Source organism: Tachyglossus aculeatus, chromosome 7 (genome assembly GCF_015852505.1).
Source record: "Tachyglossus aculeatus isolate mTacAcu1 chromosome 7, mTacAcu1.pri, whole genome shotgun sequence".
In the NCBI taxonomy this organism is placed as follows: Eukaryota; Metazoa; Chordata; class Mammalia; order Monotremata; family Tachyglossidae; genus Tachyglossus; species Tachyglossus aculeatus.
In genome coordinates, this window is record NC_052072.1 from 17,083,575 (window position 1) to 17,109,645 (window position 26,071).

At 45.9% G+C, this 26,071-nt stretch overlaps 1 protein-coding gene across 3 annotated transcripts in view; it reads right to left on the reverse strand.

Annotated features, from left to right (window-relative positions):
* MAPK14 (mitogen-activated protein kinase 14) overlaps positions 1 to 26,071 on the reverse strand; it is a 107,670-nt gene that overhangs the window by 69,908 nt on the left and 11,691 nt on the right. For 2 of the 3 annotated variants that reach the window (XM_038749635.1, XM_038749634.1), the window contains exon 2: positions 2,994 to 3,123. In XM_038749635.1, coding sequence (XP_038605563.1) covers positions 2,994 to 3,123 — 130 coding nt within the window. Of the gene's footprint in view, positions 1 to 2,993; positions 3,124 to 18,498; positions 18,555 to 26,071 lie in introns of those variants that run through there. The other variant, XM_038749636.1, reaches the window with a different exon arrangement.

A 26,071-nucleotide genomic window follows, 5' to 3' on the forward strand; every position in this document is an offset into this window, starting at 1 on the left:
AATGAATGAATGCAAAGCACTGTTCTAAGCGCTGGGGAGGTTACAAGGTGATCAGGCTGTCCCACAGGGGCCTCACGGTCTTCATCCCCATTTTACAGATGAGGTAACTGAGGCACAGAGAAGTGAAGTGACTTGCCCAAAGTCACACAGCTAAGTGGCGGAGCCGGGATTAGAACCCACGACCTCTGACTCCCAAGCCCGGGCTCTTTCCACTGAGCCGTCCATCCTGGGAAAACCGGCCCCGTTCACATCTGAGCCGGGGAAAGAAGCAAGCTCACCGCAGTTTCGACGAGTGAGACGCACCCCGATTTTCCCCCCAAAGTTCGACCATCACCTTACCATGACAGGTGGGTCTGACAGTCAAGATTAGGCGGAGGTCCGCTGGGGCTACACCAAGAGCGGAGATGGCTTTTTTCCAAAGGCCCCCACCGCCCCCCCGGCTTCCTGTATGGTGGCAAGCTCCACAGGATCCCTGAGAGCAGTTGGCTAATGTAGGCGGCAAAGACGGCAGCAGCTCCTGAGCCGGTTACCCTGGCAACCGCCCGCTTGCCTATGGCGCTTCCGCCCAGCATCGGCACTTTTTGGGCATTGGCTCTCCCGCTGCCGACCTCTCGCCCACGTCCCGCCTCCTGCCTGGATCATCTTCCCTCTTCGTATCCGACAGATTATTACTCTCCCCCACGTCCAACTCATATTTCAGGCACATCTCTTCCAAGAGGCCTTCCCTGACTACGCCCTCATTTCCAGGCCTCCCACTCTCCTCTGGGTCGCCCTGATTTGCTCCCTTTATTCCCTCTGGCCAAGCCCTGCAGCACTTAGTACACATACTTTCCAAGTGCTTAGTACAGTGCTCTGCACACTGAGCGCTCAATAAATACAATTAAATGAATCCGCAATTGGTTTATATTATTAACATGCATCTCCCCCTCTATACAGTAAGATTGTAGAGATACAGTAAGATACAGTAAGATACAGTAAGACAGAGAAGCAGCGTGGCTCAGTGGAAAGAGCCCAGGCTTTGGAGTCAGAGGTCATGGGTTCAAATCCCAGCTCTGCCAAAAGCCAGCTGTGTGACTTTGGGCAAGTCATTTAACTTCTCTGGGCCTCAGTTACCTCATCTGTAAAATGGGGATTAAGACTGTGAGCCCCCCGTGGGACAACCTGATCACCTTGTAACCTCCCCAGCGCTTAGAACAGTGCTTCGCACATAGTAAGCGCTTAATAAATGCGATCATTATTATTATTATTATTGTTGTGGCTAGGGAATTCCTATTTATTGAGCGTATTTATTGAGCGCTTACTGTGTGCAGAGAGAATGTGTCTGCTATATCGTACCATCCTAAGCGCTTAGCAAAATGCTCTGATGGCCTAGTGGATAGAGCTGGGCTGGGAGGGGGCAAGCGCAAGGCTCCAGACTGTAAGCTAGTTGTGGGCAGGGAAGTTGTCTCTATTATTATACTCTCCCAAGCACTTACTACAGTGCTCTGCACACAGCAAGAGCCACTGGTTGCTGTGTGACTACGGCAAGTCACTTCACTTCTCTGGGCCTCAGTTCCCTCATCTGTAAAACTGGGATTTAGACTGTGAGCCCCAGGTGGGACAGGGACTGTATCCAACCCAATTAACTTGTATCTACCCCAGCACTTAGAACAGTGCCTGGCACATAGTAAGTGCTTAACAAATACCATAATAATAATTATTACTACTATTATTAAAAAATAAATACGGCTGATTGATAAATGGGTCAGACTGGTAAAATTCTTGCCTGCACCTCCCAAAGTCCTATAACTTTTATTCATTCATTCAGCCGTATTTGTTGAGCGATTACTGGGAGTAGAGAAGCAGCATGGCGAAGTGGATAGAGCACGGGCCCGGGAGCCAAAAAGACCTGGGTTCTAATCCCAGCTCTGCCACTTGTCTGCTGTGTGACCTTGAGCCAGTCATTTCATTTCCTCTGGGTTTCAGTTACCTCATATGTAAAATGCGGATTGAGACTGTGAGCCCCACGTGGGACAGGGACAGCGTCCATCCCGATCTTCTTGTATCCACCCCAGTGCTTAGTACAGTGCCTGACACACAGTTAAGTACTTCAAAAATACCATTATTATTATTATTATTGCAGAGCACTGTACTAAGCGCTTGGGAGAGTACAATATGACAATAAACAGACACAGTCCCTGCCGGGTTCCCCTTCTTGCTTGTTGCTCCCTCCGCATGGAACTGGGAAGGCACCTGGCCTGGGGACATTCATTCATTCAATTGTATTCATTGAGCGCTAACTGTGTGCAGAGCACTGTACTAAGCACTTGGGAAGGCTATGTATATATGTTTGTACATATTTATTACTCTATTTATTTATTTTACTTGTACATATCTATTCTATTTATTTTATTTTGTTAGTATGATTGGTTTTGTTCTCTGTCTCCCCCTTTTAGACAGTGAGCCCACTGTTGGGCAGGGACTGTCTCTAGATGTTGCCAATTTGTAATTCCCAAGCGCTTAGTACAGTGCTCTGCACACAGTAAGTGCTCAATAAATACGATTGATGATGATGATGATGATGACAATGGGGAGCTAGCGGCGCTGTGCTAAAACCCTTAGAGCTAGAAGAATTCCTTCAGGCAAGCTCGGCCTGAAATCTTCTTCCTGAACGGACTTGTTAATATGTTTTGTTTTGTTCTCTGTCTCCCCCTTCTAGACCGTGAGCCCGCTGTTGGGTAGGGACCGTCTCTAGATGTTGCCAACTTGGACTTCCCAAGCGCTTAGTACAGTGCTCTGCACACAGGAAGCGCTCAATAAATACGACTGAATGAATGAACGAACTGGGGTTCAGCTGCCGTTTCCAGTGGGTGGCTGCCTTCCCACCCTCCCGCCCCCATTTCGGAGAGCCAAACTCCAGGCGGAAGCTCCAACTTGGAAACACGGAAGGCGTGAGTGTGAGCCTCGTCTGCTGGAACGCCGGGGTCAGCTCCCGGCGTTTAAAAAAGACTTACGTTTTCGTGTTTCATGTGCTTAAGGAGACGTAGTTCTCTGTACGTCCTTTTGGCATGGATGATAGACTGAAATGGCCTGGAGAGCTTCTTAACTGCCACTCGGAGTCCGGTTTTTGTGTCAAAGGAAGCACTGGTGGGGGGAAACAAAGACGCCACTGTCAAATGTGCTGCAAACATCATGTAAGGCTTGCTTGTCACTCCAAGACTCAATGGGTGCATCACAAATGTAAGAGGATGATATTCATGCCGTGACGACTCGATGTGTGCCCACCCAATGTAAACGTAAGAAAATTCTCCCGACGCAATGATGATCAAACACTTTTTAGGGGTTTACACGCTCACTGCTGGCCCTTAGTCAAGGAAATTATTCATAATAATAACAAAAACAACAACAATAATAATTACAGTACTCATTAAGCGCTTACTATGTGCCAAGCACTGGGGCAGATAGAAGTTAATCAGGTTAGACACAGTCCTTGTCCCACATTGGGCTCAAGCTCTTAATCCCCATTTTTTTACAAATAAGGTAACAGGCCCAAAGAAGTGAAGTGACAAGCCTAAGGTCACACAGCAGACAAGCGATGGAACTGGGATTAGAACCTTCATTCATTCATTCATTCAATCGTATATATTGAGCGCTTACTGTGTGCAGAGCACTGTACTAAGCGCTTGGGAAGTACAAGTTGGCAACATATAGAGACGGTCCCTACCCAACAGTGGGCTCACAGTCTAGAATCACCTTCTGATTCCCAGGCCCGTGCTCTGAGAAGCAGCGTGGCTCCATGGAAAGAGCACGGGCTTTGGAGTCAGAGGTCATGGGTTCAAATCCTGGCTCTGCCAGTTGTCAGCTGTGTGACTTTGGGCAAGTGACTTCACTTCTCTGGGCCTCAGTTACCTCATCTGTAAAATGGGAATTAAGACTGCGAGCCCCCTGTGGGACAACCTGATCACCTTATGACCTCCCCAGCACTTAGAACAGTGCTTTGCACATAGTAAGTGCTTACTAAATGCCATCATTATTATTATTATTATTATTATTATTACACCATGCTGCTTCTCATAATCCTACCCTTTCTCCTTGGTGACTAGAGGGCCTACGCTCTGAGCGTGCTCATTAAGTTCAGTGGGAAACTTACGCAACAATCCGGAGTGCAGCAACTGCTCAGGATTGGGTAAGATTAAGTTTGAAAACCCACAATTGGGATTAACGGTTCAGATGCCACAAATATGAAAAGACTCAACAGGATACGAACGTCTTGCTTCTCTGGTTCCGCTGCTCCCCTTCACCTTCCGCTTCTCTCTCAGATCCCCGGCACACCTCTAATTCAATCCTTCATTCACTCAATCAATCAATCATATTTATTGAGCGCTTACTGTGTGCAGAGCACTGGACTAAGCGCTTGGGAAGTACACGTTGGCAACATATAGAGACGGTCCCTACCCAACAGTGGGCTCACAGTCTAAAAGGGGGAGACAGAGAACAAAACCAAACATACTCACAAAATAAAATAAATAGAATAGGTACGTACAAGTAAAATAAATAAATAGAGTAATAAATATGTACAAACATATACACATATATACAGGTGCTGTGGGGAAGGGAAGGAGGTAAGACGGGGGGATGGAGAGGTATTGTGCACTTATTGTGTGCAAAGCACTGTACTAAACACTTGGGAGAGTACAATACAACAATATACATGTTGTCCGCCCATGAGATTAGAGTTAAGTGAGGGGGGAGACAGACAACAATACAAATAAATAAATTACAGATATGTACATAAGTGCTGTGGCGCTGGAGCGGGGAAGCTCAACGCTTTAGACTGCAAGCTCACTGTGGGCAGAGAAAGTGTCTGTTTATCATTCTCGCCTGTCCCGCCGTCGACCCCGGTCCCACGTCCTTCCCCTGGCCTGGAATGCCCTCCCTCCACGCATCCGCCAAGTTAGTTCTCTTCCTCCCTTCAAAAGCCCTAGTGAGAGCTCACCTCCTCCAGGAGGCCTTCCCAGACTGAGCCCCCCTTTTCCTCTCCTCCTCCCCATCCCCCCCACCCTACCTCCTTTCCCTCCCCACAGCACCTGCATATATATATTTGTACAGATTTATTACTCTATTTTACTTGTACATATTTACTATTTATTTTGTTAATGATATGCATATGGCTTTAATTCTATTTGTTCTGACGATTTTGACACCTGTCTACATGTTTTGTTTTGTTGTCTGTCTCCCCCTTCTAGACTGGGAGCCCGTTGTTGGGTAAGGACCATCTCTAGATGTTGCCAACTTGTACTTCCCAAGCGCTTAGTACAGTGCTCTGCACACAGTAAGCGCTCAATACGATTGAATGAACGAATAATGCTGTACTCTCCCGAGCACTTACTACAATGCTCTGCACACAGTAAGCGCTCAATGAATACGATTGAAGGAAGCTCCCTGTCGCCAAAAAACGTGTCTACCAACTGTTCTACGGTCCTCTCCCAAGGTCAGTCAATCAATCAATCGTATTTATTGAGCGCTTACTGTGTGCAGAGCACTGTACTAAGCGCTTGGGAAGTACAAGTTGGCAACATATAGAGACAGTCCCTACCCAACAGTGGGCTCACAGTCTAAAAGGGGGAGACAGAGAACAAAACCAAACATACTAACAAAATAAAAAAGGTCCTAGGACAGTACTCTGCACACAGTTAACGCTCAAAAAATACCACTCATTGACTGACTGCACTGCCCCTGTCTCTTTAAGGAAAAAGAACATAACTCCACTTGGCGCTCACAGCTGCTTCAGGGGGTAAAATTGCAAGAGCTTCCTACATGAGCTAAGAGAACTGACCCTAGGCCAGAATCCGCCCATTAACTCTCTCTTCCAGTAAATAACTGGTCTTCACTCCACCGACTGAAGGAAACTGAACAGAATCAGGAAAGAGACCCACCACTCTGTTTCCTCTTTAGTTCTCTCTCCAAAGCACTATGGCCTCAGACCCGCCGGGCCTTTTCACTTCACAACCAATTTTGCTCTTTGTTACACTCCCCCAGGAGAAACATGAGGTCAGAGTAGCATGGGGGGAATTTAGGATTGCAAGAGATTGCTCCTCAAACCACTTTGCAGAGGCCCTAAGAGACCCTCAGTCTTTGAGAAGACATTTTCCTTCCGGAATTTTTGTGTGGGCTAGGAAGAGGTGTCACCCTGGAGGTGATGACACCTTTCATAGAAAATGAAATACTGCATATGCGAAAGGCCCTCTCCATCTCCCCGTGCCCTTCTGCTGATTGATGCCGTTCGATCTGCATGAAGGCTTTCTTGTGAACAGGCTCTGTATTATTTAAAGCATTGCTATTGTAAATTTGGATCAACATGTTTTTTTACTAATACTGACAGCACTTGTGATCAACTGCAATAATGTGAGCAGGATGAGTGCATGCTTAATCATTATTATTACGGCCCTCGCTAAATGCTTACTATGTGCCAAGCAGCATACAAAGCGCTGAGATAGAGACAAGTTAATCAGACTGTACACAGTCCCTTCCCACATGGGGCTCACAGTGCAAATAACCGCTTCAACAGTTCACAGTAGCATATGCCTTAAAAAGGCGGGTGACACTTATTGTGGGCAGGGAATGTGTCTGTTTATTGTTGCACTGTACTCTCCCAAGCGCTTAGGACAGTGCTCTGCACACAGTAAGGGCTCAATAAAGACTGAATGAATGATGGGTTGACTGAAAGGCCATTCAGTAGAATTTGAGAGTCTACTGGATGCAAAGCACTGAACTGAGCTCCTGGGAGAGTACACTAGAGTTGGGAGACATAATAATAACAACAACAATGATAATAATTGTATTTGTTAAGTGCCTCGTATGTGCCAAGCACAGTTCTAAGCGCTGGGGTAGATACAAGGTAATCAGGCTGTCCCACGTGGGGCTCACAGTCTTAATCCCCATTTTACAGATGAGGGAACTGAGGCCCAGTGAAGTGACTTACCCAAAGTCTAATCCCAGCTGGAGCTGGGATTAGAACCCACGACCTCTGATTCCCAAGCCCGGGCTCTTGCCACTAAGCCATGCTGCTTCCCTATCACATCATTTCTGCCCTCAAGGAGTTTATAATCTATTAGAGGGAAAAATGCGGTGGTGCTAAAGTTAAAAGGTAGACAATAGCTCTACACTGATCCAAGCACATATCATATCCTGCCTTGACTACTCCTGCATCGGCCTCCTTATTTAATCTCCCTGCCTCCTGTCTCTCCCCACTGCAGTCCATACTTCACTCTGCTGCCCGGGTCATTTTTCTAAAAAGTTCAGTCCATGTCTCTTCACTACTCAACAGTCTCCTGCGGTTGCCCAACCACCTCCACGTCAAACAGAGACTCCTTATCAACAATTTTAAAGCACTCAATCAGATCAAGCTCCCCCTTCTAGACTGTGAGCCCACTGTTGGGTAGGGACCGTCTCTATATGTTGCCAGCTTGTACTTCCCAAGCGCTTAGTACAGTGCTCTGCACACAGTAAGCGCTCAGTAAATACGATTGAATGAATGAATGAATCAAGCCCCCCCAACCAACCTCACCCATCTCCTACTCATCTCGCTCCTCCAATGCCAAATTACTCTACCTCAAACTCATCTATGCCCATGTTCTCCCTTTGACCTGGAACTCCCCCCATCCTTCATATCCATATCATATTCATATCAAGCGCTTAGTACAGTGCTCTGCACACAGTAAGCGCTCAATAAATACGATTGAATTAATGAATATCCAACAGACCACCACTCTCCCCCTACTCAATGCCTTATTAAAATCACGTCAGCCCCAAGAGGCCTTCCCCTATCAAGCTTTTTTCCCTATTGTCACTCCCTTCCACACTTGATCTGTATCCTTTGAGCACTTGATAGTCACCCGGCCCAGCCCCACAGCATACATATAATTTGTTTATTTTAATATTTCCCCTCTACACTGTATTAAGTTCCTTGTGAGCAGAAACATATCTACCAACCCTGATGTACTGAATTGTCTCAAGTGTTTAGTACAGTGCTCTGAACGCAGTAAGTGCTCAATAAATACCACTGATGGATTAATGGTAATTAAAGCAGTCAGTCAGTCAGTGGCATTTATTGAGCGCTTACTGTGTGCAGAGCAAAGCACTAAGCGCTTGGGAGAGTACAATATAACAATAAACAGACACACACCCAGCCCATAATGAGCTTTGGTCTAAAGGTAGAGACAGACATTAACATAAATTGCAAATATGGATGTAAGTGCTATGGGGCTGGGGGAGGGTGGGAGATGAATAAAGGGAGCAAGTAAGGACGACGCAGAAGGGAGTGCTTACTATGTGCCAAGTGCTGTACTAAGCACTGGGGTAGATACCCGATAATCATGTCAGGCACAGTTCCTGTCCCACATGGGGCTCATGTTTTAAGGAGGAGGAAGGACAGGTATTTAATCCTCATTTTAAGGATGAGGAAACTGAGGCGTTACGAAGTTAAGGGACTTCCCCAAGGTCACACAGAAGGCAAGCGGTGGAGCCAGGATTAGAACCCGGGACCTTTGACTCCCTGCACTTCACGTGCTCTTTCCACGAGGTCTCTATGTAAGCTATTCACAGAAATACACTACAGACAATTGTGAAGTACACAAGTGCCTCGTTGGGGGATAAAACCTGGGAAGAACAGAAATGTGACAACAAGGAAGTGGAATGCCAAGGCATAGACCATCTAAAGGAGGCTGGGAATATATGGGGGGGGGGGGGGAATATGGAGGGGGGGAAATATGGAGGGGGGAAATATGGAGGGGGAAATATGGAGGGAGAAATATGGAAGGGGAAATATGGAGGGGGAAATATGCAGGGGGGAAATATGCAGGGGGAAATATGCAGGGGGAAATATGCAGGGGGAAATATGCAGGGGGAAATGTGCAGGGGCAAATGTGCAGGGGGAAATGTGCAGGGGGAAATGTGCAGGGGGAAATGTGCAGGGGGAAATGTGCAGGGGGAAATGTGCAGGGGGGAAATATGGAGGTGGGGGAAATATGGAGGTGGGGGAAATATGGAGGTGGGGAAATATGGAGGTGGGGAAATATGGAGGTGGGGAAATATGGAGGTGGGGAAATATGGAGGTGGGGAAATATGGAGGTGGGGAAATATGGAGGTGGGGAAATATGGAGGTGGGGAAATATGGAGGTGGGGAAATATGGAGGTGGGGAAATATGGAGGTGGGGAAATATGGAGGGGGAAGATGAAGGAGGAAAAAATGGAAATGCAACTGAGAAATGTACTTTTAATGGAGCTTTTTGTTATGGATAGCTGCCATCAGAGAAAAGTCAAACCACGAAACTGGTTATAAAATTGCTAAGGCTGAAACAGCATGAACAACATTCGCACTCTTCTAGCCACCTCGAAGAAGCTCTGTGGTGCATGTTGGAAGGATGTATTACTGCCAGATGTCCTACTCATTCTGCTGCAGGTAGAGAAAGTCTACTGGATACTCAGGTGAATGTTAGAAATCCCTTTCTGTACTAAGATTCCCCTGCCATTTGTGGGCACGAAACTGTTACATCCTTCCCACCACCGGCACCGTGACTCAGAGGTCAAAGAGGTCAGCGGCTCCCGCAAGTCGAGGTCAGAGGGCCATCTTATCTTCCCAACAGTGGCGCTGGCATTAGAACTCAGGTCCTCTCACTCCCAAGCCCAAGCTCTTTCCATTAGGCCACGATGGTTTCTATTAAAATCCTATTCCTCCCCACTCAGACTGTAAGCTCCCTGTTGGACTGTGTCCATGCTGAGCATCTTGTATCTACCCCAGAGCTTAGTACAGTCCAGTGGAGGTGGTTATATAGGCCACTCTCCGAAGAGAAAATAAATCCAGGAAGTTCTACAATGTTATACCATCCTCCCTATTGGATGTTGGTGTCTTCCACCAGAAATGACGGATTAAGTCTTGGGCCTCAGACTGTAGTCCCTCTAGACTGTAAGCTCGTTGTGGTCAGGGAGTGTGTCCGGTATACTGTTATACTATACTCTCCCAAGCACTTAGTACAGTGCTCTGCACACAGTAAGTGCTCAAGAAATACAACTGACCGACAAACGTCAGGACTGAGAATCTGGGAAGAGGAAATGATTAAAATGCAAGAGAAGCAGCGTGCCACAGTGGAAAGAGCACGAGCCCAGAAGTCAGAGGACCTTGGTTTTAATCAGGGCTCAGCCACTTATCTGCTGCGTGACTTTGGGCAAATCACTTAGCTTCTCAGGGCCTCAGTTCCTTCACCTGTAAAATGGGGATTCAGTAACAATTGTGTTTTTTCTTAAGTGCTACATGCCCAGCACTGATGTAAGCACTGGGTGGATACAAGATAACCAGGTCTCACCCGGAGCTCACAGTCTAAGGACATGTATCAGATTCCCATTTTACAGAAAAGCTAAGTGATTTGCCCCAGCAGGCAAGTGGCAGCACTGGAATTAGAACTCAGGTCCTCCGACTCAGGCCCACATTCATTCCACTAGGCCGTGCTGCTTCCCATTATAATCCTAACCTCACCTAGCCTGTGAACTCCCTATGGGACAGGGATGGTGTCCAACCTTGAGCATCTTGTAACTACCCCAGTGCTTACTACAGTGCTGAGCACAGAGTAAGCACCTAAATATCACTTTTTTTTTTTACAGTGACTTGTCCAGTGCCACTCTTATTCTCTCCCTCTTGCCGGCGTTGTTCCTACTGGGACAGAGAGTGCCATGAGGGTGTAGGCGGGCAGGGGTGCCGCCTGGGCACTGTGGAGTGTGAATGCAGTCTTTGTCCACATTTGCCAGTCGCAGGAAAAACTGAACTAGAACCCAGGTCTCCAGATTCCCAGAGCCGTGACCAGACACACATCATCTAACCTTTAAAATTCTCCCTGCTAAAAATCCATTTTGGATTGATGACCCATGTCCCTATTTTAATCATCTCAAGCCATCTACTATTCCCATCTATTCCCTTTAATAACTGATTATGAATTTCTTATTCATTCATTAATCCTTTCGTACAATCTTAAAATAGGAAATCTATTCTTTCTTACCAAACTCTCTCCTCTCCCTGGTTTTTCCCTTCACTGCTGACAATACCATCACTACAACCCTCCTTTTTTCACAAGCCCACAGCTAGGGCATTATCCTGGACTCTTGTTTTTGGTATCCTTTGTTCATCTCCCCTCCCAGCCCCATATCACTTATGTACATATCTGTAATTTATTTATTTATATTAATGTCTGTCACCCCCTCCCCCAGCCCCCAGACTGTAAGCTTATTGTGGGCAGGAAACGTGTCTTAGAACAGTGCTTGGTACATAGTAAGCACTTAACAAATACCATCATTATTATTATTTATTGTTGTAGTGTACTCCCAAATGCTTGGTAAAATGCTCCGCACACAGTGAGCGCTCAGTAAATATGACAATGAATGACTGAATGACTCCTCTCTTTCTCCCCCCCGCCCTGCATTTCCAATTATTCATTCAATCATATTTATTGAGTGCTTACTGCAGAGCACTGTACTAAGGGCTTGGGAAGTACAAGTTAGTCACTGTATCCTGTCAGCTGGATCTCCACAACATCTCTAGCACCTGCCCCTTCTTCTCCACCCAAAAGACGATCACAGCAGTCAAAAACACTTGTAAGAACCCGGACTCAACTACTGCATTAGCCTCTTCACAGACCACTCGGGGTCCCCCTTCTCCAGTCCACGCTTCACTCTGCTGGGCCAGATCATTTTTCTAAAACATTATTTTGTGCGTGCCTCCCCACTCCTCCAAATCCTCCTCCAGTTGCTCACTCCTCTCCACAATCAAGCAGAAACTCCTGCCATCCATTTTAAGGCACTCAATCAACTCCCTCTCCCCTACATTATCTTCACTCCTTTGCCACGTAAAACTCAGCCTGCACAAATCGCTCCTCTAATGCCAACCTACTCAATGGGCTTCACTCCTGTCTCCCTTGCTGTTGACAATAATAATAATGGTATTTGTTAAGCGCTATGTGTCAAGCATTGGGGTAGATACAAGATTATCAGGTTGGACACAGTCCCTGTCCCACATGGGGCTCACAGTCTTAATCCCCATTTTACAGATGAGGTAACTGAGGCACAGAGGAAGTCAAGTCTTGCCCAAGGTCATAGACTCAAGTGGTGGAGCCGGGATTAGAACCCAGGTTCTCCCTACTGCCAAGCTTGTGCTCAATCCATTAGGCTACACTGTTTCCCCACCACCAATGCCCAGGAAGAAGCAGCAGTAGCATCACTGACAGCCACCCTGGGTTCTTCCACTGCCACTTGGGAGGTGACAGTGGTTGATGAGATTCCTCTCCATTGTCCCTCCTCCGTTTTGACTTTACAGGCAGACGTGTCAACTCCAAAGGGGCAGAGGGGGCAACCGCCCCTATAGATTTCTGAGCTGGACTCCCGGACTCAGTTCCACCCAGCTTTTTAACTAAAGTCCCAAGACTATCCAAGCAGGGCCCAAAAGACTCAAAATGGTGGTTTTCAGCCTTTTTTTTTTTTTTTTTTTAAAGTATTGGTTAAATGCTTCCTATGTGCTGGCACTGCACTAAGTGCTGGGGTAGACACAGGATAATCAGGTCGGATACAGTCCCTGTCTCACGTGGGGCTCCCTGTCTCAATCCCCATTTCCCAGATGAGGTAACTGACGCCCAGAGAAGCTGACTGACTTGCTCAAGGTCACACAGCAGACAAGTGGAGAAGCCGGGATTGGAACCTAGGTCCTTCTGACTCCCAGGGCCACGCTGCTTCTCTTTTAGCTCTTTGAAGGCTACCCCCCCATGACCAGCCATAAAATCCTGGCCCTGTTTTTGCCATGCACTCAAAATGAAGATTGGCACCAAGGCTTCCATAAAGAGATGCTGAGACCAACAGGCGGCAAGGCCCATTTTTTGGGCTTCAACATCCAGCTCCTCTGTCACTGTCACTAGCACCGGGGAGGTGGGGCTCAGACTCCTAAGCCTCCCTAGAGGCTTGGGTTTGGCGCCCATCGTTTCTGAAAAGCTTCAAGTTAGCATGAGAGATGAAGCCAATCTGGGAAAAAACAATGAAATAGAGCTTTCCAAGTAGAAAGCACCCAAGGTAACATTCGAAATGGAATTATTATGGAATTTACTTAAACCGTGCCTTACACAGGGACTACATCCAACCTGACCGACTTATATCTACCCCAACCTTTACAACGATGCTTGACACATAGTGCTTCAACAAGATTATCACTATTTTAATAATGATAACAATTATCAGAAAGAGCAGAAAGTCTGGGAGAACTCCACAAGCACCCTGTAAGTAGTTTAAGCCAGCAGGTTTATCAGTCATTAATGAGCAGGGTTAGAAACAACTTCCAGATGGCAAGCACTCAAAATGAGACTGCATACATTGAGATTAGTCCCTGTTAGCCTCAAAAGTAATGCACAAATGAAGCTACCAAGAAGTTTTCCAAAGCATAGGAGTTCTGCAGTGAGAACAAGCTATTCTATTTGGGGTTTGAACTGGCAGCTGCTCCAAAAAAGTAAGGCCCTACTGCCAAAAAGCTTAATAAAGCTGCTAGCTTCAGAATGAAGAGGACATAAAGTGCCTTCCAGGCTGATTTCATAATAATGAGGAAATAAAAGCCCTCTGAGACTAGCATGTCATCTCTTCCCACAATAATCTCGTGGGTCTATAAATGCTCAGTTCCTTCCAGTATTATCAGATTTCTAGACATCATTAAAAACAGTACCTTTAACACAAGCACCAAACAACAAATGTTAAAATTAGCTGCCACCTCTGGAGCTTCTATAACCCCTCCAAAATACTTAAAACAAACATACTGTAGGGAAGCAGCGTGGCCTACTTGGAAAGAGCCCGAGTCTGGGAGTCAGAGGATCTGGATTCTAATCCTGGATCTGCCATTTGTCTGCTGTGTGACCTTGAGCAAGCCACTTAACTTCTCTGTGCCTGTTTTGTTCTCTGTCTCCCCCTTCTAGACTGTGAGCCCACTGTTGGGTAGCGACCATCTCTATATGTTGCCAACTTGGACTTCCCAAGTGCTTAGTACAGTGCTCTGCACACAGTAAGCGCTCAATAAATATGATTGATTGATTGATTGGTTTCATCATTTGTAAAATGGGGACTATGACTGTGAGTCCCTTGTGGGACATGGACTGGGTCTGACCTGCTTATATCTACCCCAGCACTTAGTACAGTGTCTGCCACACGGTAAGCACTTAAATACCGTGACACAAAATACTGCCTATTTATTTTTATCCTTAATTGCATTGGGGTTTTAGACTGTGAGCCCCATGTGGGACAAGGAAGGTACCCAACCTGATTAGCTTGTATCTACCCTGACATTTAGAACAGTGCTTGATACATAGTAAGTGCTTAAATATCATCATCATTGCCTTTTCACTTTTATGATAAAACCTACGATACTCATCTGGGATTCTTTTAAAAAAATACCAGTGGGTCCTATTTCTTGTTTTGGAATCATCGTAACTGAGATATCACCAACAGTTTTGGAATACTCAAAACTGTCTGAGATATCACCAATGGATTTTGCTTGGCAAACTAGATTAATAGATTCTGCGCATGGAAGGAAACTTTCTATATTGGACTCTTCCACAATCTGCACCAAGAACTGAGCATTACGAAATGACTGGGTAAAATAAACATAAAGCCACAGAACCATTTACTTCTACTTCTGCTTTCCTTTTTCTGTTCTTAACCAATGCCTGTACCTCTTGCTTTCAGTCAGTAGGAGAGAAAACAGAGGAGGTCAATTTGAAACTTTTACTCTTGATAGTAAACAATCATGAAAGCACGAGTAGGTGTGTTGAAACCAGGCAATCTGCGGCATTTATTTAGTGTTTACTGTGTGCACAGCACTGTACTAAGCTCTTGGGAAAGTACACTATAACAGAGTTGGACACATTCCCTGCCCACAAGGAGCTTAGACTAGAGGGGGAGACAGACATGAATATAAATAAAAAAATATGGATTTGTACTTAACTGCTATGGGGCTGAGGATAAGGTGAATGCAAGTGAAACCCATAAGGGCATGGGAGAAAAGGCAATGAAGGCTTAGTTGGGGGAGGGACTCTTGGAAGCAATGTGATTTAATAAAAGGAAAAAAATAAGGCTTTGCAAGTGGGAAGAGTGATCGTTTATCGGCTGGTAAGGGAGGTGGAACTCCAGACAAAGGGTTGACGAAAGAGTGGTCCTTTGTGGGCTATTTGAGAGGTGTGGAGATGGGAGACTTGGGAGGCTGAGTGGCATCTCAGGTTCACAGCTTTTGCCCCTTTCCTAATTCCTCCATCACTCAGGTGCAACTACTCTTCAATTACAAATATCTAAGGCACAAGCAGTGGTTGGGTATGAGAAATGCTACTCCCCTTGCACTGATGTCCTCAGGAACAATGCCATGATACAGGGGAAGACCAGAGGTGCAGGTGCAGCATGGTGTAATGGATAGACAAGGGCTTGTCAGAAGGTCACGGATTCTAATCCCTGCTCTGCCACTTGTCTGCTCTGTGACCTTGGGCATGTCACCTTATTTCTCTGTGCCTCAGTTACCTCATCTGTAAAATGGGGATAGAGACTGTGAGCTCCACATGGGACACCCAATTTGCTTGTATCCACCCCAGCGCTTAGTATATAGTAAGCCCTTAAACACCACAATTATTAATTACTACTATTAGGTGCCACCATCAGTCCCGAAACTCAGAGGTCTTCCCTAAGCCCCCCTTTCCTCTTCTCCCACTCCCTTCTGTCGCCCTGACTTGTTCCCTTTTTTCTCCCTCAACCCCACGGCACTTATATCCATATCTGTCATTCATTTATTTATATTAATGTCTGTCTCCCCGCTACTAGACTGTAAGCTCATTGTGGGCAGGGAATATGTTTGTTTATTGTTCTAATGTATGCTCCCAAGCGCTTAGTACAGTGCTCTGCACACAGTAAATGCTCAATAAATACAATTGACTGACTGACTACCCCAACATTCAACTAGGCAATGCAAACTGTTCTGAAAATGCTATTACTATGGTACTTATTAAGTGCTTACTATGTGCCAAGCACTGTACTGAGCACTGAGGTAAAGCCAAGATAATCAGGCAGGATACAGTCACCATTCCTCATGGGGATTGCAGTCAAAAGAGGATGGAGAAATTCCATTTTACAGAGAAGGAAACTGAGGCACAGAGAAGGTACATGACTTATCCATGGTTGAGTGCTAAAGTCAGAATTAGAACCCAAGTCCTCGGACTCCCAGGCCTGTGCTCTTTCCAGTAGACCATGCTGCTTCCCATATCGTTATACCCTAGGATGCATGGTACAAGTGCTTAGTACAATGGTCTGCACACAGTGAGCGCTCAATAAATAAGACTAATAATAATAATAATGATAGCATTTATTAAGCGCTTACTATGTGCAAAGCATTCATTCATTCAATCGCATTTATTGAGCGCTTACTGTGTGCAGAGCACTGTACTAAGCACTTGGGAAGTACAAGTTGGCAACATATAGCGACGGTCCCTACCCAACAGCAGGCTCACAGTCTAGAAGGGGGAGACAGACAACAAAACATAGTAACAGAATAAAATAAGTAGAATATGTACAAGTAAAATTTAAAAAAAGAGTAATAAATATGTACAAACACATATACATATATACAGGTGCTGTGGGGAGGGGAAGGAGGTAAGGCGGGGGGACGGGGAGGAGGAGGAGGGGGAGAGGAAGGAAGGGGCTCAGTCTGGGAAGGCCTCCTGGAGGAGGTGAGCTCTCAGAAGGGCCTGGAAGGGAGGAAGAGAGTGAGCTTGGCGGATGTGCGGAGGGAAGGCATTCCAGGCCAGGGGGAGGACGTGGGCCGGGGGTCAACGGCGGGACAGGCGAGAGCGAGGTACAGTGAGGAGATTAGTGGTGGAGGAGCGGAGGGTGCGGGCTGGGCTGGAGAAGGACAGAAGGGAGGGGAGGTAGGAGGGGGCGAGGGGATGGACAGCCTTGAAGCCCAGGGGGAGGAGTTTTTGCCTGATGCGTAGGTTGATTGGTAGCCACTGGAGATTTCTGAGGAGGGAAGTAACATGCCCAGAGTGTTTCTGCACAAAGACGATCCGGGCAGCGGCGTGGAGTATGGATTGAAGTGGGGAGAGACAGGAGGATGGGAGATCGGAGAGGAGGCTGATGCAGTAATCCAGTTGGGATAGGATGAGAGATTGAACAAGCAGGGTAGCGGTTTGGATGGAGAGGAAAGGGCGGATCTTGGCAATGTTGCGGAGCTGAGACCGGCAGGTTTTGGTGACGGCTTGGATGTGAGGGGTGAACGAGAGAGCGGAGTCGAGGATGACACCAAGGTTGCGGGCTTGTGAGACGGGAAGGATGGCAGTGCCATCTACAGCGAGGGGAAAGTCAGGGAGAGGGCAGGGTTTGGGAAGGAAGATAAGGAGTGCAGTCTTGGACATGTTGAGTTTTAGATGGCAGGCAGACATCCAGACGCAGATGTCCTGAAGGCAGGAGGAGATACGAGCCTGGAGGGAGGGAGGGAGAGAGAGCAGGGGCAAAGATGTAGATTTGGGTGTCATCAGCGTAGAGATGATAGCTGAAGCCGTGGGAGTGAATGAGTTCACCAAGGGAGTGAGTGTAGATAGAGAACAGAAGGGGACTAAGAACTGACCCTTGAGGAACCCCTACAGTAAGGGGTTCTAAGCACTGTTCTAAGCCCTAGGGAGGCTTTAAGGTGATCAGGTTGTCCCACGGGGAGCTCTCAGTGAATCTCCATTTTATAAATGAGGTAACAGGCACAGAGAAGTTAAGCGACTTGCCCAAAGTCACATAGCTGACAACTGGCAGAGCCGGGATTTGAACCCATGACCATTGACTCCAAAGCCCGTGCTCTTTCCACTGAGCCATGCTGCTTCAACTGACAGACTGGTAAAAGCACAAGCCTAGAGAAGCAGCATGGCTTAGAGGAAAGAGCACGGGTTTGGGAGTCAAAGGGACGTGGGTTGTAATTCTGCCTCTGCCATTTGTCTGCTGTGTGACCTTGAGCAAATCACTTCACTTCTCTAGGCCTCAGTTCCTCATCTGTAAAATGGGGATTAAAAGTATGAGTCAATCAATCAATCATATTTATTGAGCGCTTACTATGTGCAGAGCATTGTACTAAGCGCTTGGGAAGTACAAATTGGCAACATATAGAGACAGTCCCTACCCAACATTGGGCTCACAGTCTAAAAGGGGGAGACAGAGAACAAAACCAAACATACTAACAAAATAAAATAAATAGAATAAATAAATAAATAGAGTCCCACGTGGGACAGCTTTGAACCCGAGGGTGAGGAGTTTTTGCCTGATGCGTAGGTTGACTGGTAGCCACTGGAGATTTTTGAGGAGGGGAGTTAACATGCCCAGAGCATTTCTGCACAAAGACGATCCGGGCAGCGGATCTACTACCTCAGTGCTTAGAACAGTGCTTAGCACATAGTAAGCGCTTAACGAATACCGTAATAATAAATAAATTACCTTGCAAGCATGACACGACCACCTCAAAGTAACTCCCGATCTGGCTTGGATACCAGGACACTGATCGGGACCGAGCTGGTTTGAGTCAGGAATTTCCAGCTCACATAGACAGGGGCTAACAAACATCACCTTAAAAATGGGTTCACGCACGTAAGCAGAACCACATTCTTCCAGCCAGGCCTAGAATCGCATGAAGTTAAAATCTGTTTTGCCTATGGGTAGATAGCGGGGCACCAACGTTGTAGCTCTAAGCACTTGCTCTTTGATACGAAGCCGACATCGTGGCTCAGACGTGCAGACATAGCTCCGCAAGGTCGACTAGGGTCCCCCTTGTTTGACAAACATTCTGTTCTCCTAGGTTCAAAGTGACTGGAGGGTTTCTTGGTTTGTTTGTTTTTCTGTGGGGGGAGAGATGGGGAGATAAGGGAGAGATTTAGCTTCCAGACAACTTCAGGCCATAAAAACCCACAGCGCTTTGGCAGGTTTATAAGACACGGTTCACAATTCCGTAACCCCCACGAACTTGGGGGGCCAAAATGGCCTAGAATCATCCCACTCCCTCCTCGGTCCCTCGCCTCTCCCCCACTGCAGACCACTATCCACGGTACTTATTGGGCGTCTACTGCATGCGTACCGCCATACTAAATGCTTGAGGAACCAACAGAAGTAATAGGAGGCTCAATCTCTGCCCTGGAGGAATTGATCTCTTTAAGACTACGTTCTACATTTATTAGCACGCCACACCAGAATAAAATGGGCACTCAATTGATACAACATCTACAAGTGCTACAGAATGGACGGGAATTATGAAGTCATTCTTCTATGGACATGCAGTGTGGCTTGTGGATAAAGCACAGGTTGGGGAGTCAGAAGGTCATGGGTTCTAATCCTAGCTCCACCCCTTGTCTGCCGTGTGACCTTACGCAAGTCACTTCACTTCTCTGGGCCTCAGTTACCTCAACTGTAAAATGGGGACTGAGACTCTGAGCCCCATGTAGGACTGTATCCAACCTGATTAACTTCTATCTACCCCCGTGCTTAGAGCGTTGCTTGGCACAGAGTTAGTGCTTAAGTACCACCAAATATTATTATTAACATAGTTGGTGCTTAAATACCACAAATATTATTATTATTACACTGCATTAGTTAACTCTTTATCTGAATAGTGTTCTACAGAATTTCAGTGAAACGGGTGATGGTCTACAGAAGTGGACAAAGAATTAAAGCACTGGAAAATGTCTTCAGTGACAAGATTAAGGGAGTTGGGGCTATGGCAAAAGAAGCAGCATGGCTTAGTGGAAAGAGCCCGGGCTTTGGAGTCAGAGGTCATGGGTTCAAATTCCGACTCCTCCAACTGTCAGCTGTGTGACTTTTGGCAAGTCACAACTTCTCTGTGCCTCAGTTACCTCATCTTGCGGATTAAAATGGGGATTAAGACTGTGAGCCCCACATGGGACAACCTGATCACCTTGTAACCTCCTCAGTGCTTAGAACAGTGCTTTGCACACAGTAAGCACTTAAATACCATCAGTATTATTATTAAGCACTGTGGGCTAGTGGAAAGAATCCAAGACTGGGAGTCAAGAAATCTAGACAGCCGCCCCACTGGCCTGCTGTGTGGCTTTGGGCAAGTCACTTAACTTCTCTGAGCTTCAGTTTCCTCGTCTATAAAATGGGATTAAATATCTACTCTCCGTCCCTCTAGACTGCAAGCCCCATGTGGTCCAGGGAATGTGGCTGATCTGATGATACTATAGAATATATTATATTAACATAATAATTATATTACAATTATATATTTAATAGGATTATTATCTATATCTCCACCTCAGCACTTTGCTGCACGTAGTACTCACTTATATATTATCATAATTGCCTGATGGATAGTGATGATACATGTTTGCAAGACCTATCAATTGACTATTCTTCATCCACTTAGGACCAGTAATTAGACCCTCTCCTGCTTGCCACAGCCCTGCCTCAATCAGTGGAATTTAACACTGTACCTGCCTCCCAGAGAAAAAGAAATAGGGAAGCAGCAAGGCCTAGTGGAAAGGGCAAAGGTCTGGAATTTAGAGGACCTGGGTTCTTTTCCCAGGTCTGCCACTTGTCCGCTGTGGTAACCTTGGGCAGGACATTTCTCTGTGCCTCAGTTACCTCATCTGCAAAATGGGAATTAAGACTGTGAGCCCCATGTGCGACATGGACTGTGTCCAACTTGATTAGGTTCTATCTATCCTAGCGCTTAGTACAGTGCAAGACACCCAGTAATAATAATTATGGTATTTGTTAAGTGCTTACTAAATGCTGGGGTGGCTACACACAAATCAGGTTGCACACAGTCCCTGTTCCACGTGGGGCTCAGTCTCGATCTCCATTTTTCAGATGAGGTACCTGGGGCACAGAGGAAGTGAAGTGACTTGCCCAAGGTCACAGAGCAGACAGGTCACGGAGCTGGGATTAGAACCCATGACCTTCTGACTACCATGAAGCAGTGTGGCTCAGTGGAAAGAGCCCAGGCTTTGGAGTTAGAGGTCATGGGTTCAAATCCCAGGTCTGCCAATTGTCAGCTGTGTGACTTTGAGCAAGTCATTTAACTGCTCTGTGCCTCAGTTACCTCAACTGTAAAATGGGGATTAATACTGTGAGCCCCCTGTGGGACAACCTGATCACCTTGTAACCTCCCCAGCGTTTAGAACAGTGCTTTCCACATAGTAAGCGCTTAATAAATCCCATCATTATTATTAGTATTACCAGGCCCATGCTCTATCCACTATACCATGCTGCTTCTACCGTTAAAAAAAAAGTGACTGGCTTTCCCCTTTCCGCCCTTCATCAGAGACCTACATTTTGCAGGAACCGGAATAGGGAGATGTTACGGTCCCGGCCTTTCCCTTCCGCCCCCTCAGCTACCAGTCTTAGCTCTGCCTCCTGCATGATTGGACTGGGATGGTAGACAACACCAGTTAATACTACTGCAAAACTCTGCTTTTAGCTGGGGTGGCAACAATGATGGCAGCAGGGAGCCCAGTACTGAAAAAGGCTAAAAAAGTCAGTGGTCAGACTGTCCTCTCCATGTCCCGCTCTATATCTAAAATATGTATTAAGCACTTACTATGTGTGAAGCACTGCTTAAGCTCTTGGGTAGACAAAGGTTAATCAGGGCAAATACAGTCCTTGTTCCTTGTGGGGTGCACAGAGGGAAAACAGGTACTACATCTCCATTTTGCAGTTGAGGAAACTGAGGCACAGAGAAGTTAACTGACTTTTCCAAGGTCACACAGGAGGCAAGAGGTGGAGCCGGGACTCAGAGCCTCTGGCCCCCAGGCCTGCGTTTTATCCACTAGACCACGCTGCTTCTCAAATGGCCTTCTTCCTTTACTTCTGCACACTTTTGTGAGGCAGGAAACCTGCAGCATCACAAAGAAAAGCCAAAGGCCCCGAGTCAACACATTTTGATATCCGATGTGAAACAGTAATGCTGACATCAAATACGAGCATCAAAACATTAACACTAGAATTTTGTCTTCAATACTCGGCCATCGGTGGGAAATTATGTCTAGCAACTCTGCTGTGCTGTACTCTCCTAAGCGCCTAGGACAGTGTTCTGCAAAGTCAGTGCTCAATAAATACCACGGATTGATCAAAAATGTAAATGAGAAGGCCCAATGAAGGCTTGTTTTAAAGCTTAATTTCTTTAGGTGAATGGTAATTAGAACCTGCTTCTGTTTGGGAATCGGTCAAGAGTATTTCCTCATCACAGTTTACTGAGAGTCAGTGAAGAAAGGGTTATCATGCTGTGATAATGTCTCTCTACAGAAAAAAATATGCTCTCTCATGAGACCGTTAACATGACACTTACCAAAAACTATGTGTAAATTTCATTTTGGCAAAGCCATTCAGCATGTGTTTTTCATTGTGCACTTCTTTAAGTGGCAAGAGGGAAATATTTTGAACTAATGCAGTTCCATTGTCTTTGCGTCCCACACTCTGAGAGCTAGTAATGTGAGTTTGAAAAAGTTAGCCTCCTAGTCACCTCATGGAAATTGCACCAAATGCTTGGGACATTTTCAGCAACCACCTACCTCCTAAAAATATGAAAGATCCACCCTTAAATGATGTCAAGTGACTTTGTTAATCTTCCAATCGTAGCATGTTGATAGTCAACAGGTGATAGTTCCTGAAAGGAAGATATCATCTTACAGAAGCAGTGTGGCCTAGTGGAAAGAGCACAGGCCTGAGAGTCAGAGGGCCTGGGTTCTAATCCCAGATCTGTCACTTGCCTGTTGTGTGACCTTGGGCAAATCACTTCACTACGCCTCTGTTTTCTCATGTAAAATGGGGATTAAATCCCACTCCCTCCTGTCTAGACTGTGAGCTCTATGGGAGACAGGGACTGTGTCTCCCATGAAAACTTCCCCAGCGCTTAGGATACTTCTTGGCACATAGTAAGCACTTAAATACCATAATTATCATCATCATCATCTGAAAATCACCTCACCATAGAAAAGGGTACATAACTGATGGGTTCCTTTCTTCAGTAAGAGTCAAATGCAGTATGACCTCTAGACTGTAAGCTCATTATGGGCAGGGAATGTGTCTGTTTATTCTTATATTGTACTCTCCCCAGCGCTTATACAGTACACTCTGCAAACAGTATGTGCTCAATATATACGACTGAATATGACTAGGAGCTCCTGACCTATATCCTGGAAATTGGGAGGATGAGTTGTGAGGTAAAAAGCTAACCTGACCCGTTCCCACACCCTGCTACTTTATTCCTTCTTTACAGCTTTATATCGAAACATCTCAGACCTTAAGTCTTTAACTCACTTTCACAAACTTAATTAGAAGGAAAAGGACACACAAGGTAAATGACTTGCAACAGGTCAAGTAGGAGGTTGTTAGAGGATTGAAAGGGGGTGGGGGATGGGAAAGAGGCAGGGAGAAGAATTCTGCCCAAACTACTAGCTATAAACAACAAAGCTTAGGCTTTTTCATTTATTTATGGATATTACCGTCTGCCTCCCTCTTGACTATGAACTCGTTGTGGGCAGGGAATATGTCCGTTTATTGTTGCATTGTCCTCTCCCAGGCACTTAATATAGTGCTTTGGACATAGTAAGCACTCAGTAAATACAATTGAATGAATTAAAATGTTCCTCCTTTTACTAGGCTAAACAGTGATCTGGGAATCACTCCTCCAATTCCACATAAAAGCCGCATTCAAAAATATCACTCCACTTGACTTCAAGTGATTGACCATTTAACTAGAAACCTTATTTTTAGAATTTCTTTAGCCAAAACTCCTTTAGGATAAGGTCATCAGAAATTCTGAAAAAGTCCTTTAACCATTCAATTCCTGCAGAAGAATATTTTATCTTACCAAAAGGTTTTTGGGGTTTTTTTTCCCCTCAAAAGGTGATAATTCAGTTTATGTTACTTATGTACCTGGGGGGGCCAAAATGGCCTAGAATCATCCCACTCCCTCCTCAGCCCTTCGCCTCTCCCCCACTGCACACCACTACTTATGTTTTTACTCCTTTTCCTGCATCTTGGATGAGAGGCACTCATTTAGAGGTAGCACAATTTAGTGTGAAAAGCAGGGGTCTGAGAGTGCTTAAGTGCTTAATCCAATACTTATCCTATCCCGCCTTGATTACTCTATCAGCCTCCGTGCTGGCCTCCCGCCTCTCCGGACTCCAGTCCACACTTCACTTTGCTGCCTGGATCATTTTTCTACAAAAATCTTCAGTCCGTGTTTCCCCAGTCCTCAACAACCTCCAGTGGTTGCCCATCCACCTCAGCATCACACCAAAACTCTTTACCATTAGCTTTAAAGCACTCATTCACCTTGCCCCTTCCTACCTCATCTCACCAACCTACTCAGTGTACTTCCATGTCGCCTCTCTCGCCCACATCCTGCCTCTGGCCTGGAACGCCCACCATCTCCACATCCGACATACAGTTACTCGCCCCCCTGGTTAAAAGCCTTACTGAAGGCACAATATGTCAGGTAATATTTATACCCTGCAAAATATTATTGATCTTGGTATAACTGAGTGGCCTTCCCTGCCTAAGCCATCTCTTTCTTTTCTTCCACTCTTCTGCAACACCTTGACTTGCTCTCCTTATTTAACTCCCCCTCTCATCCCCACAGCATTTACATACATATCCATAATTTATTTATTTACATTAATGTCTGTCTCACTGCTAGGCTGTAAACTCATTGTGGGCAGAGAATGTGTCTGTTGTATTGTACTCTCCCAAGCGTTTATTACAGTGCTTTGCACATAGTAAGTGCTTAATAAATACGATTGAGTGAGGAGACCTGGTTTCTACTCCCAGAATTGCTATTGGTCTTCAGTGTGTCCTTGGACAAGTCATGTATCCACTCTGTGCCTTTGCCTTCTCATCTATAAAATAAGAGTAATAATACCTGCCTATCTCTCCCTCACAGGACTTATGTCAGGATTTTTTTTAAGAGAAACAGCGTGGCCAAAGGGATAATAATAATAATAATAATGGCATTTATTAAACGCTTACTATGTGCAAAGCATTGTTCTAAGTGCTGGGGAGGTTACAAGGTGATCACGTTGTCCCACAGGGGGCTCACAGTCTTAATCCCCATTTTACAGATGAGGTAACTGAGGCCCAGAGAAGTGAAGTGACTTGCCCAAAGTCACACAGCTGACAAGTGGTGGAGCTGGGATTTGAACCCATGACCTCTGGCTCCAAAGTCCGTGCTCTTTCCACTGAGTCACGCTGCTTAGCAGGAGCCTGGAAGTCAGAAGGACCTGGGTTCTAATCCTTCCTCCATCACTTGTCTGCTGTGTGACCCTGGGCAAGTGACCTAACTTCTCTGAGCTTCGGTTACCTCATCTGTAAAATAGGGATTAAAGACTGTGAGCCCCACGTGGGACTGGGACTGTGTCCAATCTGATTGGCTTGGACCTAGCTCAAAGCTTAGTACAGTGCCTGACACATAGTAAGGGCTTTAAAAAAAATGATAAGTGATGTGAAAGCATTTTGGAAAAATAAAATGCACAGTTATTTCACAGCCCTGACAAAGCCATTCAATCATACCAAGATCAATAATATTTTGCAGGGTATAAATATTACCTGACACATGAAACTCTTCAATAAACTCAGGGCTTATGTTTTTTGCAGAACCCTCTGTTAAGAAAAACTGCATACTGAGGAAAATTCACCCATATCTGCCCCTGTGCACACGTGATGTCAAAAGAAATGCATCTGCACACATCACACTGTATACAGACAAGATGCGCATTGTTGGATGACAGTTCGCTAAAGTTGCCATCACGTTCTGCACCAGAACTGAGTGCACTACCACAAACCAGCTAAAAAAAAACAACCAAAAAACCCAGGCCTTGCCTTTACCCTGTGAGACAGATTGCAGTCACTAAAATCACACTGGGGGAGTGTCACTCTAAGAAACCCTGATGTGAAAAGAAAACCTGTTTCAATTTCAGGGGAAAGCAAACTTAACATCTATGGGGCAAACAACTGAAACCTGTCTGCGGGGTGACCTTAGTCAAGCTAAGGGGCTGAC